Source organism: Mesocricetus auratus, unplaced genomic scaffold, assembly GCF_017639785.1.
Source record: "Mesocricetus auratus isolate SY011 unplaced genomic scaffold, BCM_Maur_2.0 Super-Scaffold_100023, whole genome shotgun sequence".
Lineage (NCBI taxonomy): Eukaryota > Metazoa > Chordata > Mammalia > Rodentia > Cricetidae > Mesocricetus > Mesocricetus auratus.
In genome coordinates this window covers 21,569,648-21,588,887 of record NW_024429204.1, presented here as the reverse complement: position 1 = coordinate 21,588,887, position 19,240 = coordinate 21,569,648, and the positions used below count along the sequence as shown (strand labels likewise).

General features: G+C 47.1%; 1 protein-coding gene across 1 annotated transcript; it reads right to left on the bottom strand.

Moving 5' to 3' along the window:
- Nucleotides 1-144: 144 nt before the first annotated feature.
- On the bottom strand, nt 145-19,192 carry Sqle (squalene epoxidase). The gene is made up of 11 exons (XM_005082750.4): nt 18,167-19,192; nt 16,315-16,567; nt 10,195-10,375; nt 8,156-8,252; nt 6,919-7,032; nt 6,672-6,843; nt 5,054-5,149; nt 3,676-3,818; nt 3,219-3,315; nt 1,418-1,505; nt 145-602 (listed from the first exon to the last, which is right to left on the bottom strand). The coding sequence occupies exons 1-11, from the start codon at nt 18,452-18,454 to the stop codon at nt 410-412; spliced, it is 1,722 nt and encodes a 573-aa protein (XP_005082807.1). The 5' UTR covers nt 18,455-19,192; the 3' UTR covers nt 145-409.
- Nucleotides 19,193-19,240: the final 48 nt, after the last annotated feature.

Sequence of the window (19,240 nt, the reverse complement as noted above, 5' to 3'; positions counted from 1 at the left end):
AGCCCTAATACATACACACACATAACAAATGGTAGATAAGTAGACAGAACAGGCTTAATAGCTGCACTTTCCGCCCCGCCTGGGTCATCGTCTCTGTGGCCATGAAGCTGTGAAAAGAAGTCTACAATGACAACAAGAAGGGCGAAAGAGTTCACTCTTCACTTTATTTGCATGTCCCAGTGAATCACCCCAGACACTGAAGTCAAAAGAAGACTCCGGTGCTAGCCCTGATCTGTGGAAAGAATCATCCTTTAAACACTAGCTCATGTGACCCTTCATTCTCATTGTCAAGTAAGGCATTATTTACACGCTTATACACAGCTTGGTCCTCGAGTCTCCTCCGGACAAGTCCCACACTTCTGGGCTATGTACATCCTCTTTATGGGCTTGACTTGCAAGCGGTTCCGCGTCAGTGAACCAGATACTTCATTTCTGAATAGATGAGAGGAAATATTACAGCACACGCTTTGTACAACACAGCACCACTGCTGAAAATGGCTCGGGGCTTTGTCGCCCAAGGCTCTGATTTAAAGCAGAAATACGTGGCATAGACGGCGACGGCAAAGAAGTGTCGGATCAGCACTAGCGGGTGAGGAGACAGTCTGTGGTGGAAAAGAAACGCACCGTTACAATGAGAGGTCCTAATTACGTGTCATCAACAGAAGCTCAGTGCAGGCCACACGAGAGGACTTAGCAAGCCAGCTATCTGCATCTGATGACGAGAATGAACTTTTACTGCATTATAAAAATCCACTTAGAATTAATAACCCTTTGACAAACCAATGGCCAGCCTCCCTCTTGAGTCAGATTTTTTTTCAGCTGCTTTCTTTCACTAATCCTGAGGTCCAAAATGAAGCACCAAACAGCTGCTGCAGTCTGGTTTGGCATCAGTACTGACGCTCTGACTACAGATCAGTTAAGTGGTGCCTTGAATTTCACTTCTCAGACTCCCCGAGGATACATCTGCACTAGCAAAACTACTCAATTTCAAACCAGTAGGATTAGATCTCCTGGAGATCACACGTGAAGACACCACAGGTGAAAACCACACTTCAGTTTTACTTGGAGGGCTCAGGCACCTTGCTCCATTTCTAATCAGTGTGTCTGAATCCTGGAAGACAGCGCGGTGCTAACCCGTGTCATCACTTAACGCCATGATGACGGGGACGCACTCACTCTAAAGCGCACGTGGAGATCAGGGGACAACTTCATAGAGTCCTTTCTTCCTCGTGGGTTCTAGGGATCGCACTAAAGATGCCAAGCTTTTGCAGCAAGCACTCCACCCGCTGAGACAGCTCCCTGGCCTCGTGGGGCTACTTGTGTCTAGACTACTACTAATGGGTGACAGACAGAACTAAGTGCCCATGGGAAAAAGACTGGCAAACTACGTTTCCTCCCTTCTGCTGTTGGAACTTACACAGAAAGCAGCCCAACAGGACCCGTCACACATTCTCCACCAAGTTTAAAATAAAGAAAGCAAGCTTTTCGGAGCTGATGCAAGGAATCTAAAATGAAATGTAGAAATCGTTATTTATCTTAGAGTGTTAGTGATTGTGTGAGAAAAAAAATAATGAAGACATAAAAGTGCCAAACATGACAATTTCTTCAAAGTCCTAGAATTCAACAATTGGGAGTTCTTTTGCATTCCCGAACTAATACTATAAATGGTAATGTATGAATAATCTGTTTCTGTTAATCCTGCTAGTACTTGGGTTTTATGAGTTATACATTAATTAAACAACACCAAATATTTTGTAAGTGCTTACTATAAAAACACAGGTGCTTAGATGCCTAACCCATAGTGCTGGGTCAACAATGGTTATCAAGAAATGAGTCTCTGCCTTACATCCACATAGCTTACAGGGTTTCTCTGTGTAGTTTTGTAGACCAGGCTGGCCTCAAACTCACAGACATCCACCTGCCTCTGCCTCCTGAGTGCTCAGATTAAAGGCGCGAGCCACCAACGCCCAGCTCCACGTAACTTTTAAGTGCATTTCAAAGCCTTCAAAAATGATTAATAATAAACTTTTCCTTTTTTTAGTTTTTTGAGACATACTTTGTAGCCCTGGCTGTTCATTATGAAACTTAGTTCTCTGACCAGGTCGGCCTTGATCTCACAGACAGCCGCCTGCCTCAGTCTCCCAAGTACTGGGATTAAAGGCCACTGCCATCTGGCTAGATTTTTCTTTACATGATTTTTTTAAGGATGAAATATGGTAAACTTTTGCTCACAAAGTTCTTTCCTCCCCTGATCTGTCACTAACTGTTTGTTGTTGGCAGCGTTGCTGTTTAAGAATCTCAGAGCTTAGACAAACTCAAAACTTCAATTCCTTTCCTCTCATCTGCCCAAGCAGCCACTTTAACTTCCTCTCCAATTCAGCAGACCCGCCTTGCAAACCACAGTGCATGATGGGTCATTTGTTTTAACGAGAGAGAAGTGCGGGTGGCTGTAGCCTATGGGAAGCATTTCTGTCCCATCTCCTCTTCAAGCAAGGGGCTTGAAACATCTCACATCTAGATGCTCTTTACTTAGTTATTTTGAGTGTGATACAGGTGCGGGGGGGGGGGGTGCAAACACCAGTGTCATTTGTCTTGAGACAGTGTGAGGTCAATGTCATTTGTCTTGAGACAGTGTGAGGTCAGTATCATTTATCTTGAGGTAGAATCTTATTATGTAGCTCAGGCTGACTTCCCAATCCTTCTGCCTCAGCCTCCTGGGGGCTAGGAGAGCAGGCCTCACCACACCTAGCTCACAATTTCAAATTAGGAATGTTCAACCTATAGATAGAGTGGTCAACCTCTCTACGCTACAGAAAACGAAGCACATGGCTATTCCAATGAGTGACACTGTGCACTGTAGCAGCAGAGAAGCCTGGTGTAAGAAGGAAAAGGCCACCCTGCTTCCCACACCCCTCCAGAAAGGCCTTCCTTCAGCGACTTGCCATGTGAGGACACATGCTGTAGTCTGACCAGAGGCACTAAATGGATGCGCTTCTGAGACACTGCTAGGGATGCTTTCTAAAGAAGGCCAACGGCCTCCAGACAAAGTGGTAAATGCTCAGACATCAAAAGGGACCATCACATTGGCGCGGAGTTGGGTGAATTGTGATTATGGACTAACTACTTTACTACCAACTTGTGTAATTAAGGCCCTTACCTAAGGAAACATAAAAATCTGTACAAATCAGTACTGTCTGCTTATGAACACGTACACTTACCGTCTGTAGCAGAAAATAATTCATACAGAGCCTGGGCCAGCACATTCACCACAAAGGAGTGAGTCCTTTTTCTCGACCAATAGAATGACTTCTTGGCCTAACGATGAAAGATGTCATTTTACATAGTTAAAGAGGAAGAAAAGCATAAACTGATGTTTACAGTCTCTTGAGGAGACTGTGATATCTGTCCCAAGGCCTAACTCAATTTCAGAGCTATGGGTCACAGGCTACTGAGCTCAGCTCACAGACCTGAGCAGAGTGGCCTGAACCAACTCGGTGTAACATACTAAAGCATACAAACTAATGAGCAAGTCGGGCACATTACACCTCAACCAGACGCAGCAGCATTGTGAAACACAGGCTTCCAAGCAGATTCCTACCAGGCTGCCGTTCCTTGCGTCCCCACACAGAAATGTATTTTGCGTCATGTTCAGGAAGGGAAACTCTAGAGTCTCACCTGGAAAACAGCAGCATCGTCACAAAGGTCCGGAATGCCTTTCAGCAGTTTCCTCCATAGTTTCACATCCTTTAAGGCGACTGTCATCCCTCCACCAGTGAGAGGGTGCCTCAGGTTATATGCATCACCCAGAAGGAGAACGCCTGTGGAAAGGGAACTAAGATCAGGAAACCCTGGACAGCTCTCGGAGACAAAAACGTTAGTGCTGTCGAACTTATGGCTAACTAATATATCCTGAGAATGGGTAATTAAATTTGCTTTCTGAACAACTTTCAATCTATATCTCAACAAAGTTGCTGCCAAAAAATTTTTTTTAATTATCAAGTTCTGTTGTCTACTTAGGGTAAAACTATTAAGCACATATCCTACCAGGCATGTGGTCTATAATCTGTTCTTGGGAAGTATGGGCAGGACAGACAACCAGGAGTTCAAGGTCATCCTCAGCCACATAGTTTTAGTCTGGGCTTTATGAGGAAAGAAAGGGGGGTTGGGAGAGGGGGTACTGGAGACATGTCTTAGCAGGTGAGAGCGCTTGCGACTCTTGCGAGGACCCGTTTGGTTCCCAGCACCACATGGGAGGGACCATCTCAGCTCCAGCTCCAAGGACCCTGACCTCTCTTCTAGCAAACACACACGTAGTAAAACTAAAAATAAATCTTTAGCCAGGCTTGGTGTTGCACACCTTCAATCCAGCGCTCAGGAGGCAGAGACTGGTGGATCTCTGTGAGTTTGTGACCCAACTGGTCTACATAACAAGTTTCAGGCCAGGCAGGACTGCACATTAAGACCTGGTCTCCAAAAAGTAAATAATAAACCTTTAAAATAGAAATTGAAAACACAACTATACAACTGTGTGGCCAGTCCCAGGAATCTACTTGAGTTCCTAGAAAGCCTCCACACTCAGCCATCCTGGGGGCGTGTGGATGCATTACCTCCTAGTAATTACCTCCCTCTCTGTCCACCTTCCAACCAGTGCAGCTTCCCAGGCAAGCAATGTCCGCCCTAACCGCCTTCCACTTCAGAACCCCCCTCCCAGTCTGTGTACAGGGATGGAGTTCTATGGGAACTGTCATCAATGCCGCTGTAGACCCCATCCCATGCCCAGGAAACTGGTCTTCTTCAGGTCACGGGGCAGCCTTTAAACCCTGTTGTCCTCTCAATGACTGCATGGTGCCTTCCACAAAGCCAGAGCGAACAGTAATTACATCATAAAACCCTGATGTTGGGAACATGTTCAGGTAACCAATGGCCCTCCTCCTGCTCTTCCTGCAGTGTGAGCATACTACTCCAAGGTCACCAAGGCTTCCTGTTATTGCCCGACCACAAACACTTGTCATTTGAAGTAATGGCAGCAGTATGAAATAATGCTAAGAGATACCTCGTTTGTTCACTGGGGAAGGAGGGAGGAAGCTTGCTGGCATGGTCCGCAGACGAGCGTTCTGAGAGGCCTCCAGGAATGGCTCCTTCAAGTGGTCTGCAATAAATCCCATCCCACCAAATAAGACAGAGGTTCTGAGCATTTCAGTTTCGAGTTAGCACACATCTTCTTGTCAACATACAAGAATACTTACCTGTGTATGCCTTGTGGCTGTACACAGCTCCTTGCAATAAACCAATTTCCTACTTAATAGCATTATCCAGTGAGCAGCTCACTATGCGTGTTACAGAATGACTAAGAGCTGAGAGCTGCTGTGAGAGTATACAGCAGGTGACAACTATGGTTCCCTGGTGGGGAGCCCCACTTGGCAAGGCCGTGGGGTCCGGCTGTGGAAACCAGTGGCTCCTGTCTGTAATTTCCCACATCACAGTTCTGGGTGTGTCCCCACTACTCGTGTCTATGGCGGGAAAATGCTCCATCTAGTGGGCACACAAGAAACTGCAGATGGTCAGAAGGGCAATGTCTACTATCTGTGTTGTCCTGATGAATACAATACTAGGACATTTTACACTGCTCAGACTGACATAGGGTTCTCAGGCAAAGACAGCCTCTTACACACAAACTAACTTTAGACTTCAGAGCAGATTCAAGGCAGGCTGGCTGCCCCTAGAGACAATATCCGGTTACCTCTAGAGACAAATACATGAGCTCATCTTCCCAGGTGCTGCTGCTGCTGAATTCAAGGACAGACTAGAAACAACTTGATTAGGCACAACTTTCTCAGTAGTTGACTTTCTGCATGTAGTCCTAGCCTCAGGCTCAAGGTCCAGCCAAGTGCTTACTCACTGTCTAAGACCCCTCACCAACTGAGAGCCACGTGCAAGGCCACTTGCTCACGGGCCAATCAATGTGACATTCCTAGCCTGAGAGAAACTATGTGACTTATCTTGGGTTTTGAGAAGGGGTCATGGGGCCATAAAAATGTAACTTGTAACTGTCCAGAGTCCGGCTGTGAAAGCAGCAGCAGGACGGACGTGTGCGGGTGGGGGAGGGGGAGGGGGCGCGAAGGGCAGGGGCAGCAGAGAGAGAAGGATGGAAGGATGGACATCTCTTAGGGAGACGCTGCTGAATAATGGAGCACTGGGAGGAGAGCAAGAGGGATTTTCCAGGGAGGATTTTTTTTCAAGATGAAATCAAGAGAAAGTTGCCATTAGAAAGATCTGTGTTTCTTTATTTTCCCCTCAGGTAAAAAAGGTCTAACTACTGGATAGGTAAGAGCTTCTCCTAAGCTACGGCCGCATTTGTGGATTTTCTCACACACCCTGGTGCTGACTGGGGGCTGTGTGTACACTGTGCACGCTAAGGAATCTAAGAGGAGACAGGAGGAAACGGCACACCGCTCAACAGAAGAGAGAGGCGGGAGGAGACAGGAAGAAGCATGCTAGCCGGCAGCCGTCTGTAGTCAGCTCTCGCCAGCCCCGTACTCTGATAACCCAGGACACACACTGCGCGCTCACGAGCAGCTGTGCTAGCCTGACTGCCTCAGGAAACCGGGAAGAGGCTTTTGTGAGACCAGCTTTCAGCTAGAGATTAGTAAGGGTAACATCCTGATTCTTACCAGGTATTTGGGGGTAAATCTGCTCAGCCAAGTACTCTCTTAAGTTCCTCGGCATCTCCCCGCGGATGTCAACAAGCACCCGGGTCTCGCTGGCTGAGATCTGGTAGATTAGAACTGGACTTGGGTTGAGCAGAACAAGTTCAGCAAAATTGGCTTTAAACTGTGGCGCATTCTGAAAAAAGAATGATCTTAGTAACTTTCAAGTCTCAGGTTGTTTTTATTTTCCCACAATCGCAACCCTCCTTACCTTCATAAGGAAACCCACGAAGTGAGATGAAACAGAGACTTTACTGCAGATGAGGTTCTTCCTGAACTTGGAGAAAAGCCCATCTGCAACAACAGTCAGCGGGGCGTGGAGCTCCTGCAACACAGGGGAAGACCGCCCGGCAAACGGTTAGACCCGACACCCGTCTCCTACAACACAGGGAAAGACCGCCCGGCAAATGGTTAGACCCGACACCCGTCTTCTACAACACAGGGAAAGACCGCCCGGCAAACGGTTAGACCCAACACCCGTCTCCTGCAACACAGGGAAAGACCGCCCCGCAAATGGTTAGACCCGACACCCGTCTCCTGCAACACAGAGCGTACAGGAAAATACCCGAATGCATTTAAATGTGCTTGAGTATTTGAATAAATGTTTGAATTATGCGCTTACAGAAAGTACCAGAGCATCCAGAGAACTTAAGAGAATGAACCTTGTGTCCCTGGAGGTCACCTCCCTGTGCGGCTCTGCCACCACAACTACCAAAACTCTCCCCCGTGGCAGACACGAAGGAGAACGTCCAGGCAACATGGGCCAGGGAAGACTGAACCTCATCACAGACTTCATTATGAAATCGCCTACCTTCCCGTGGCACTGTCTGATGAGCGGCTGACAGAAGCATTTCTATACAAGATGATGTGTACTGACTTTACTACACGGAGAGCAAGGAGAACCTGGTAACCCTACCAGAGTCCAGTTTCTAGGAAGGGATGGCCCCGTACAACAGTCTAGAAGGGCCCTTTGCCTCTCTCTCTCTTGTTAACAGGCCAACATTAACATAAACCAGAAACTCTTTTAAAAACTGTTCCTTGCTGTCAACATTTTCCTATTCTGACTATAGCAACATGTACAGTAACAACATGTACAGTAACAACATGTACAGTAACAATAAGTACACACAGCCCCATCCCTGGAGCCTCATAAAGTGGAAGAGAACCAACTGCACAGTGGTCCTCTGACCTACACACACTCACACACACACTCACACACACGCACTGTGGCATGCACACGCACTGTGGCACGCACACTCACACTCACACACGCACTGTGGCACTCACGCGCGCACACGCACGCAGGCACATGTACACACACACTCTCTCACACACATGCACTGTGGCATGCACACTCACACTGTCACACACACACACAGGAAACAATACAGAATTGTAAAGGGGCAGGAACCGTCTCTGAGCAAGAGACGACATTCACTAGACGTCACCTTGGTGTCTCCAGTCTCCTTGTCCTTGTACTGTACCCCTGTCACCGCGTCGTCTTCCTCTAGTAACTGAAGGACGACGCCCTCTATAAACTTCACACTGGAGAAGGAACACAAACGTATTGCTACATTAGCCCGCTTGAGCAACGTCCCTTAGCTATGACGCAATCTTTACTCTCTAACGCTTATGCTCATAGGAAAGGGACATGCGTGTTCATGTGTGTGTGCAGTAAAAAGCCCACGACAGTACAAAGCAGAAAGCCACCAGCACATCTAGAATTACGTGTGGTTTTCACTTTGTAATGGACAACAAACACATATTACAAATGTAATCATTTTTAAAGTGTTTTTAAAGTTGCATCATGTTTTTGATCATTTGTTAAGAAAAGAATACGGTCAAGCATAATTATAATTACATTTGCTGTGTGAACACAGTATCGAAATGCCCTCTAGGCTCACAGAGCTGGTCAGAAATTTCTTTGTGCAGTGCACAGTGGTTAAGACAGAAACTCACAACTGGTCAAAGTACAGAGAGAGTGTCTGACATGCTCAGCCACAAATGGGACATCCACATGACACCCCTCCCCTAGGGGGCAGAGAGAATTACGGAGGCTGGGGAGGACAGATGTAAAACGGTGTCTTCTGGGCACAATGGGACTCTCTCAGGAACTTGGCTCTGGCTGCCTGCACAGGACCAAGCTGGTCTACATTCCAGCACGGGAGGAGGGGCTCATGAGCCCCAGTCCAAAGAGATGGGAACAGACAGCTGGCTTTCTTCAGGGGTGTGCTATCCGACAGGCTGACCATGCCCCTCCGACGGACAGTCTCATATTCATGAGGGAATAAGCAGTACAGACTGCACTCGGTGAGTCATTAAAATAAAATAAATAAAAGGGCATGAGGGTAGGAGTGATAAAGACATGATGGGTAGACCTGGGAGGAATCGGTAAATAAGAACAAAATACCCTGTATGCATGTATGAAAGTCTCACAGAATCACATATTTTTAAAATATAAAATGGCGGGCTGGAGAGATGGCTCAGTGGTTAAGAGCACTGACTGCTCATCCAGAGGTCCTGAGTTCAATTCCCAGCAACCACATGGTGGCTCACAGCCATCCGTAATGAGATCCGGTGCCCTCTTCTGACCTGCAGGCACGCATGCAGACAGAACACTGTATACATAATAAATAAATAAAATCTTTAAAAAATAAAAAAAAACAGCATTTGACCAATTTTAAAAGTAATTCTATCCGGCAGAAGGGTCACAACTTTCCTGTTGGAGGCATTTCCCCGCTTTTACACAATGAGCACTGGAAGCACTTCGGCCTAAGGAAAAATCCACCAACCCCTTCACTGTGTCCACACGCAGGCCTGTGTCAACCACATGAGTGCTCTCATCTTTAGGACTTCCGTAACCAGCGCTAAGATGACAGGGAAACAAGTTAATCACCAAGACAAGCAGCCAGGCCTGTCAGACCAGGTGCTCAGGGAATGGGAACAGGGTTTCTTCTTACTGTCCTCTGTGCTTTCAAGAACAGTACTATAACCACAGAGACTCAAATGGACACACACGCCTTAGTCACAGCACTTAGTCTGTCCTCTAAGTTCCAATCAAATAATAACCACCTCATTTCTACTTAAAGGAAAACTCTCTTACTGTCTTTACAGAGGCACTGAACATATTTTAATTATGGATTACTTTATTATAGTAGACCATGCCAAGAATTTTCATGAACACTGATGAAATCTCGCTTGTATAAGGGGACATATTTTACTTTTGTTGGTGTGTATGCCCTGACGTGCGCACACGCATGCGCACACGTGAGCATGTGCACAGATGCCTGAGGAAGGCAGAAGAGGGCACCAGACCCTCTGAATCTGGAGCTACGGGAGGCTGTGAGCCACCTGACTTGGATGCTGGCTGGGAACCAAGCTCCAGTCCTCTGCAAGAACAGAAAGAAACCTCAAGCACTAAGCCATCGGCCGCGCCGGGGCCCCGGGTCTGGTTCGGTAACATCAGACAGCTAAGCTGGGGTCTTACTTGGGCTCTGCCATAGCTGCTTTGCGGAGACTCATGATGAACTTGCCATGGTGGAAAGCAACTCCGTTCTGGACTTGGTTGTTTTCCGAAACCGGGTAGGGAATCTGCACTTCAGATCTGCTCTCGTAATCATGGACTATGTAGCCGTGTATCATATGGGCATTAAAACCCTCCACTGTATCTGCAAAAAAAGGTCAGTTCAGACAACTTCAGGAATATGCTGAGATTACCAAGAAAGGGACCAAGAAACAGACACAGACTCTGAAAGCAAGGCTCTGCCTTACAAAGCCAGGAGACCAGCTGGAGAATGAAACTGACACAAGCATTATAAAAGTCTAGCCCTCAGAGACAAGCAAGAAAAGCAACCTGCAATGAGACAGGCCACGATCCTCTCCTGACTGAGTCACAAGGATACAGAAATGAGTCGGCCCTTGTTAACACGCCTCCCAGTGTAGAAACAGCAAGGGGTCGGGGAGGAGGGCAAGGAGAAAATGAAGTCGCATTAACTATTTCTAACAGTCCCCGTTTACACATCAAGTCAGTATAGAAAAGTAGATTTCCCCATCCAAATAGAACAGATAGTCCCTAAATGCTGGTGGTGTCTACTGGATATGAAAATTGATTCAAGATAAACTGCAGAGTAATTTTAGTAAATCTAAACCAGAAAGCAAAACATCTCTGGCTTTTCTGCATTTAGGGCAGTATAAGAAATAGTAAAAAACATAACAATAACAAAAAATTTAAAGAACCAATTGAAAATTTGAGAAATTTAAAAATTAATGGCAATTTAAAATGTTTTAGGGAAAATAGCAAATAAAACAAAGCATTACCATGTATGCATAAAATTTACTTACTAAAAATATTAATATGCAAAAATTAATGAGCAAAAAGTATAGCAATGATTCATACAAAGCAACATACACCCAATGAACAAATTAGAATAAGCCTGGCCTGTTGGTCTGAAACTTCAGTACTGGGAACTGAAGCTTTTCAAGTTTGTCCCAGAATCAAAATAAATTCATGTTTTAGTATTTCATTGATTTTTATTTTATGTGTATGAGTGTTTTACATACGCATATGTATGTGTCCATGTGCATGCCTGGTGCCTGTGGAGTACAGAGGGCATCAGAGGCCCTGGAAGTGTAGTTACAGGTGGCTGTCAGGCATCATGTGAGCTCTGGGAGCCAAACCCAGGTCCTCTGCAAGCAGCACACAACTGTCCCAGTCGTGGAAGCGAGCCGCCCACTCTAAGTCAGAGGTAGAGTCACACGAGAAATCCAGGCCTGGCATGGAGGTCAATACTTTTAATCCCAGCACAGAGGCAGGCAGATCTCTGAGGCCAGCCTGGTCTACACAGTAAATTCCAGGCTAGCCACGGCTACATACCTTGACCCCCTTGTCCCAAAAAAACAAAAACTAAAGAAAGAAACCCAAACAGAGCTTTGTGTTCTGACTTCGTGCAAAGCTCTGAACCTTCTAGCTGAAGAAAAACAACATCAATAAATGAAAGTCAAAGGTTAAACTAGAGTTCTATAAATGTTAATAAAAATCATAGGAGACATAGCAAGTTTTAATTACATAAAAATTTTAAGTATATGCAGAATCCAACACTTTCCTGGATAAGAAGTCTCAACTGGAAAAATGTCAGCGTTCCCAAAATTGAATAATATGTTCGACATTTTTTAATCATAATCTTGGAAATGCTGTTTTTCTATAAAACTTAAAAAGTCTGACCCTAAATTATATACAAAAAAAAAAGGTGGAGGGTCTAACAAAACCCACGATAATCCTAAAGCAAATAAAGTTGAGGGCAGTGAGCATTAGATACTGAGACATGGTATAGGCATACAGAACTGAAATTACAGTGCATTAGTTATAAGACTTATGGGTATTAAGTACAATCTATATGGCAATCAGTTCACTAATTAAAAGTCTACAATCCAAGATGAACCATTTGATATTCTGTTAGACAGCCTTTATCTGCAATGTAACCATTCCAAGTAATTCTATCACACATACCTCCTCAAACCTGAGGGGACTTAAACATAGTTCGTGTTTAAAGGACTCTTATTGGGGATAGCAGACCTATACTGGGTAAAGACCTGGGAGGCTGTTCTCAGTACACTGGGTGGGCTGAAGGGATGGCTCAATGGTTAAGAGTGTGCTTTGCTCTTCCAAAGGACCCAAGCTCAATTCCCAGCAACCACATCAGGTGACACACAACCACCTGTAACTCCAGCCCCTCCACGGGCACCTGCACTCACATGCATAAACAGACAGACAGACAGACAGACAGACAGACAGACAGACAGACACAGACACAGACACACACACACACACACACACACACACACACACGCAAATCTTAAAAAGAAATAAGAATCCACTGGAACTCGTGGCCACAACCATGTAGCTGTTTCCTGAGGCTAGATCTACAAAATACTGTCTAGTCTTTAGTTCGAAGTCATTTCTGATTGGCTAAAGTTCAAATACAAGGTCAACAAAATCCTGTTTCTGGATACTGACACATCAGCTAGCAGTGCAAGGTGGCCCCTTAAGGAGCCTACAAGGACAGCCACGGCACCTTCCTTCTGCAGAAAGCACGTTGGTCTCTGTTTGGCTCCAGGCACGAAGTCTTGGCTTTCCTCTGTGTTGCTTTTGTGCCTTGCTTTGGCTCCCGATCACCTCGCTGGTCCATGCTTGCATGTCCCAGAGCCTAGTCCCAGACTTCTTGGCAACAGTTAACTTACATGAGTTCCATGGCCCTTCCTTTTGTCACACCTAACATCTGATTCATCAGGAGGTTCTACTCACTCTTCCTGCAAATAAACTCCCAGGGAGGGTCACACACCTCTACTGCTGTGACTATCCTGACTGTGCAATAGCTTCCGGATAACCTTGTTTCTGGCCTTACCACTCCATGGCCTCTCTTGTACTCAGAATACACTTTTAGATCTTGATCACACTTTTGAAATGTGGACCTTGATAGCTCCTTGAGTTTCCAGTGGCTTCCCTTTAGAGGAACAAAACAGAACAGACTTACAGTGAACAGCACAAACCCATGTCTTCACTACTGTCTGCACCTTCTCTGACTCAAACGTTCCTCCACTCAACATGGAAGCTGACAGCAGGCTTGACAGCTCTTCTTGGAAGGAAAGCTCGGCCTGGAATTCATAGTCTCCTGATAGCTCCAAGGCTTAGACTCCTCCTTCATTTCTTTCCTCAAAGGTAACTTCTCACCACCAAATACTAAACTCACCCCCAACTCGCTCTTCCAGTCTTTCTGATTTTCCTCTAGTCCCTATAATCTTCATCTATTTTATCATCTTCAAAAAACTACAGTGTCCGTTAGCACCTCTCTCTAACAGCCACTACAACGTAGTGTCAGAAAGAAGAACCCTGCAACACCTACTTTTAAGTATCTGTTGGTCACTCTCCGCCAGCTTGCACGCTGATTCAAGTCTGGCTCCAGGAAACAGCGCCCTGAGCCCTCCGTTTCCAGCTCTCTCTTGGATGTTAACAATGGGGATGATATTTCGGGGAGAAAGCTTCTATGTTTGTTTTTATACTTGTCACTGATATTCAACAACTGTTGTGTGTTTATAGGGATAACATGATGGCTGAACTCACGTACCTTGACAATAAAATTACAGAACTCAGTATATTCATCACCTTAAAAAGCATGTCCATGACTCAGTTACAGCACCGGCCTCTCTATCATACGTCACTGTGAAAAAGGACTTGTATCACACACACCCCCACTGGCCTCATATTCCTATCTAATTTCATCCAGGTCTGTTTTCTGCCATTAAATTGGTGTCTCCAGAAATGGCACAGCGGCTGGCCACTGGCTGCTCTTCCAGAGGACCACAGTTCAGTGCTCAAAACCATCAGTGACTCCAGTTCATAGGATCCAACAACCTCTTCTGGTCTCCTTGGGCACCAGGCACACGTGTGATACACAGAACTGTAGGCAAAACCCTGAAATCTATAAAATAGTAACTTTTTCTTACGTTGTAAAATCCCATAAAAATAGTTTTCTGTGGGTTAGGGATTGGTTCCGGGGTAGGGTGTTTGCTTCGTATGGACAAGTCCCTGGGTCCAATCTCCAACATCAAAGGAAGGGGAAATATTAGTTTCCCTCTCATTTCAGCTCAGGGTTTCGTGTCCCACGGACTGCCAAGCCCAGTGGCGACTGCTCTTCACTCATCTCGCCCAGTGTCTGACCGGGAGAAATGACACAGCTGTCCTTGTCCTTCCTGGTATACAGCCATGTCTTTCCAAGCAGCGGCTTAAGGCACAAACCTAGGGACTGCTGTGTGTGAGTGTGAGTGTGAGTGTGTGTGTGTGTGTGTGTGTGTGAGTGTGTGTGTGTGTGTGTGTGTGTGCGCGTGTGTATATGTGTGTGAGACCTATATCTCTTAGCTTTACCATGTGTCCATTTTCCTTTATAAGTTGCTACCGCCCACATGTCAGCTAAAACCAGCACCATCTTAATCTGGGCTCAGCACTGAGTTCCCCCAGACTTCTAACCTGACAATCTTAGAGTCTGTTCTTTGGGGTTTGGGGTTTTTGTGTTTTGTTTGTGTGCTTGTCTTTGTTTTCAGAAAGGTTTTTCTGTGTATCCATGGCTATCCTAGAACTCTATGTAGATCACACTGGCCTTGAACTCAGAGACACAGCTGCCTGCCTGTGGCTCCCCGGCCTTGTGATTAAATGTGCGTGGCGCCTCGCCTGCCCTATAGTCTGTTCTCCGCACTGTATCCATGTGGCTTTTCCCCCAAACACCACTGTGGATAAATGGCAATGTGTGACCCAACTAACTGTAAAGTGAATTCTGAATTGTCATCCTTTTGGTTTGTTTGTTTTGCTCTTGGAAACAGGCTTTCTCTGTGTAGCTTTGTAGCCAGTCCTAGAACTTGTTCTGTAGACCAGGCTGGCCTCGAACTCACAGAGATCCACCTGCCTCTGCCTCCCAAGTGCTGGGATTAAAGGTGTATGGGCCCACCACCCAGCCTGAATTGCCATCTTTTAACTGGTAAAGCCATTAACAAGAATTTTAAAAAGCAACAAGAAGAAATTTCAGAAGCAGATATGCAGCTCAGTGATAGGATATATACATACATACATACATACATACATACATACATACATACAGCATTTCAGTCAGACTGAAACGCATGTGGCTGCACGGAGCCACCATGTATCACGTGTGTTACACTGCTGTAGCACTGAACCACTGTTTTAGGAGTAAAATGACACCATGTCATCTTCCTGGCCCACGGCTTCTGAAGCCCTCCGTGAGCCAGCCTTCCTCTCCAACCTTCAGGTCAGGTCACCTTCCTCTGCCATCACCCACTGCTGTCTCTATCTGCCTCCTCTTCGGCTCCCTCCACAGAACAGCAGACCAGAGCACCAAGTATTGTTCTCAATGGTCTACAAGTTCAGACTCACAGCCTAACCCTCACAGTGCGTGAAGCACAGGGTCTTCAAATGCCCTTCCTATAAATGAAGGAACAAACCACGCACGGAAGGCTACATGACGCGGTTTAAAGTTAGCTACCAGGCAAGGCCATACAGCTCTTAAAAGCCGGAGCTGACACTCAAACCCAGGCACTGTAGCTCCAGAGCCAAGGCCTTCCGCCAGCACATCCCCCGCTACACCTTCCGAGCAGGTGGCATCTCGCCTCACAGATGAGTGTCATTTGTCCCCCACTTCTCAAGAGTATCTGTCTTGATCATCAGCACACGTGTGTAACACCTCAGTCCAAGACAGCAGTAAACAAACACTTCCCAAGTGAATGTACAAGTCCTTAAAGGCACTGGCTGAGTAAATGGATCATGATACCTCAGATCAAACATCCACACCCGGAACGTAGTACCCACTCTATGAATGAGAGCTTGGCTTACTAAATGTAATGTCGTCGTGTTTGACGTTACGCTTCTTTGGACGTTCTGTTCTCTCATTCCGTCTCGGTAGCCTCTTCTTGTCATGCCACTAAGGGTTTCTTTTCTCCTTTGCTGTCATTCTCAGTCAAGTCCTTAGCAAATGGAAAAGCTCTCAGGAAAGCAGAAGAGTCTAAAGTACACACCTAACACCTGAAGATCAGGCGAACCTACCTCCGAGGCCCAGCTCTTTAAGGACACGGTAGCCGCCTGGCTGCAGAAGCTCGCCAACGATCCTGTCAGGCTCTTTTAAATCTCTCTCGATTACCGTCACCTTTCGTCCATCTCTGGAAAGAACCGTCGCCAAAGCTGAGCCAAGGACACCAGACCCCACGATGATAACTTCCGGATCATTCAGAGAAGGTGCTGCCACTGAGGTAGCTGCTCCTGTCAATGTTGTTTCTGAATTATTGGTTTCTTTTCGGCACTGTTTAACAAAAAGGATAATATTAAGTCATAGTCCTACCTCATAAACTACTGGACATCTTGAGCAAATCTATGTTTTTAAATCCAGACCAAACATAAAAATCAGCATCAAAATACTGTCTAAACAGAAACGTATATAAACATATATCCACTTTTCTGGACAGAGTAATTAGAAAGTGTTGTTATATAGGCATACTTACAGACCCACATCAGGTCAGATACTATAAACGTCTACAATGAGATTCAAAGGCACAGCCTAGGACAATGTTGTGCAAGTACATCCTGAGCATCTACGTGTGGCTCTCAGTTTCGGAGTCCCCATGTTAAGTACGCACGAGTGTGCACTCCACATACTCTGGCAAGCTCCCTCTTTTCCAGAGAAGTGAAAGCCTGAAGCAGTCACAAAATGAAACCCGCTTGCCAGCTGACAATCCAGTTTTCCCACCCCACAAATTCTCTATGCAGACAAGTGACAGTACCTCAGTCCCAAGGGGAGTCCTCTAAAATACAAACACCAGAGTCTTCCCCTTGAGAAGCAAGTCTCACCTCCAAGCCGCAATCGCCATGCCACTGAACGTCAGTGCCGCCTCAAAGGCACCTAACAGACTATCCTTACACCAGTGGCCATAGCTAGCTATCACTTAACTACAAGCGACGGTGGTGACACACTCGTCTAGCAGAACAGGAAACTGATTCAGGAACTCAAAGTGTCACAGCCAAAGTGGCAGAGCCAAACTTCCAGAGCCAAGTCCTTTTCTTCTGTCACCCGGCTCACCTGTGCTAGGGACATGACAACGTTAGCAGATCTGGGAGTCTGCATTGCTTTGTGGGTAACTCATTCTATCTGGCCACTATGCCGGGCTGGGAACCCTGATAGTCTCATAGCAATATCCCTGCTATTATTATCATCATCGTTGTTGTTGTTGTTATTATTATATTAAAATCAAACGTCGCTGCTCTCACTCTTAAGTCCTTCCAGCGTTCCTGGGAGAAGAGTTCAGATATCCATGGCTTGTACCATCCTGTCTGGTCTCCCCGCATCGGCCTCCATCCTTCCGTGACAGTATCACCGTCAGTCTCTGACACTGGATCATCATTCAATTACTATTGCCTTAGGACTGACTGTACTGGCTTATTCACTGCTTCAATGACTCCAAGGAGGAAGGCTCTTTGCCGAAGCCTTCCAACTTCTGAGCACTTGTACTGCTTTTCCAAGTGTTCCGTCACTTTCCCCAGTCAGGGTCGCTTTTCTAAGGGGCCTGACCTGCCACACAACTCTTTCTTCTCAGGTACAAATGCCATCCGTATCCAGGGATGTAAATCAAATGCTAACGTGTTTCCTACCAAACCAATACCCAAGCCCTTACCTAAGGATCAGGCAACGCTAAATGAAACAAACGCTCTTGATGTTCCTAAACCAAGGATCGTAGTCACAGCACAATCCGGAACTTAAAAAACAAAAACAATCAACTAAGTGACAATGTTGACGCCTCTAAGCCGTCACTTCCTTGCCTTTTAAAGAGACCGTAAACTCGAGTGACCTCGATCGTAAGTTTAAAATACGATGCCATTCCTTTTGCCCACCGTGGAATCAGCCTACCTTACTGGACTCGGGCTCCTCTTTCTTTTCGGACTCAGGGGGGGACTTGGCCCAGAAGAAGCCAATCAGAGGCAAAGCGGAGAGAAAGCCCGAGAAGGCGGCGAGCTGGGAGCCGCTCTGCTGGCGCCCGAGGAGGCCCGCGTTCCGATGGCGACAGCGGTAGGAGAGCACCAGGCCCAGCGACAGGAACACCAGCACGCACAGCAGCAGTTCCTTGTTGGCCAGGGTGACGTCCCCGCATTTCTTGTAAAAATAGGTGAAGGTGGCGATGCCAAGGAAAGTCCACATGGCTCAAAAGGCTTCTCTGGTGGCCAAGGCTGAGGATTCGGGGTTGTTTTGGTTTGTTTGGGTTTTTTTTTGGGGGGGAGAGGGTGGTCTTGTTTTCCTTGGTGATTAAAACGCTCTCCCCACAATGCGCTTCTCAAAGGGGGCTCGGGGACAGCGGTCCAGCTCCTTCCTGTCGATAGTTTCAGGATCACGCGTCAGATGAGATCGATTTCTGAACACACAACCGTGATCTGAAGTTGTCCGGGAGTTAAGACGCAGCGTCCGAAGCCTGCTCGCAGCTCTCCGCCCAGCCAAGTGACACTCGGGTCTCTCTGTCCCTCTCTCTCCCGAGCTGGGGGACGTCGAGGTCCGCTCGCCGGGCTGCAAACGGTCTTTTGTCAGCAGCAGCAGGGGCTCGGCAGGAGGGACCGGGGTGCCGGGAGCGCTGCCCCTAAGCGACACTGCCCGGCCGGCCGCCTTCTCCAACAAAAGATGGCCCGGGAGTCCCGGAGCGCGGCTGGAGCGGGGGCGGCGCCGCTCTCCCCGGAGACTTCTCCTCCGCAAGCCCCGCACTCACGGCCCGGAGCCTGCCCGGCCGCCGCCCGCCTTCCTCGGGGGTGAGAGGCCGTCTCCGGAGGGCGTGCGTGCGTCCGTCCGTCCGTCAGAGCATCCCTCGCAGGCGGGCCCGTAACCAGAGTAACCGCCGCGCGCCCCGCTCGCCCGCTCGCCCGGCCCCACGAGCTCCAGCCACCCGGGCGGGCTCGGGCCAGCCGAGGGACCAGGGGGCGTGGCTCCGGGCCGGCCCCG

What these genes read in the sequence shown, in the direction of transcription:
- Sqle (XM_005082750.4), bottom strand. Translation starts at nt 18,454, where the DNA reads ATGTGGACTTTCCTTGGCATCGCCACCTTCACCTATTTTTACAAGAAA. An exon ending in AGGAGCCCGAGTCCAGTAAG is followed by an intron (nt 16,568 to 18,166) that starts GTAGGCTGATTC and finishes TTTGTTAAACAG; the next exon opens with TGCCGAAAAGAAACCAATAA. An exon ending in TTCCCCAGTGAACAAACGAG is followed by an intron (nt 3,819 to 5,053) that starts GTATCTCTTAGC and finishes CCCTTTCCACAG; the next exon opens with GCGTTCTCCTTCTGGGTGAT.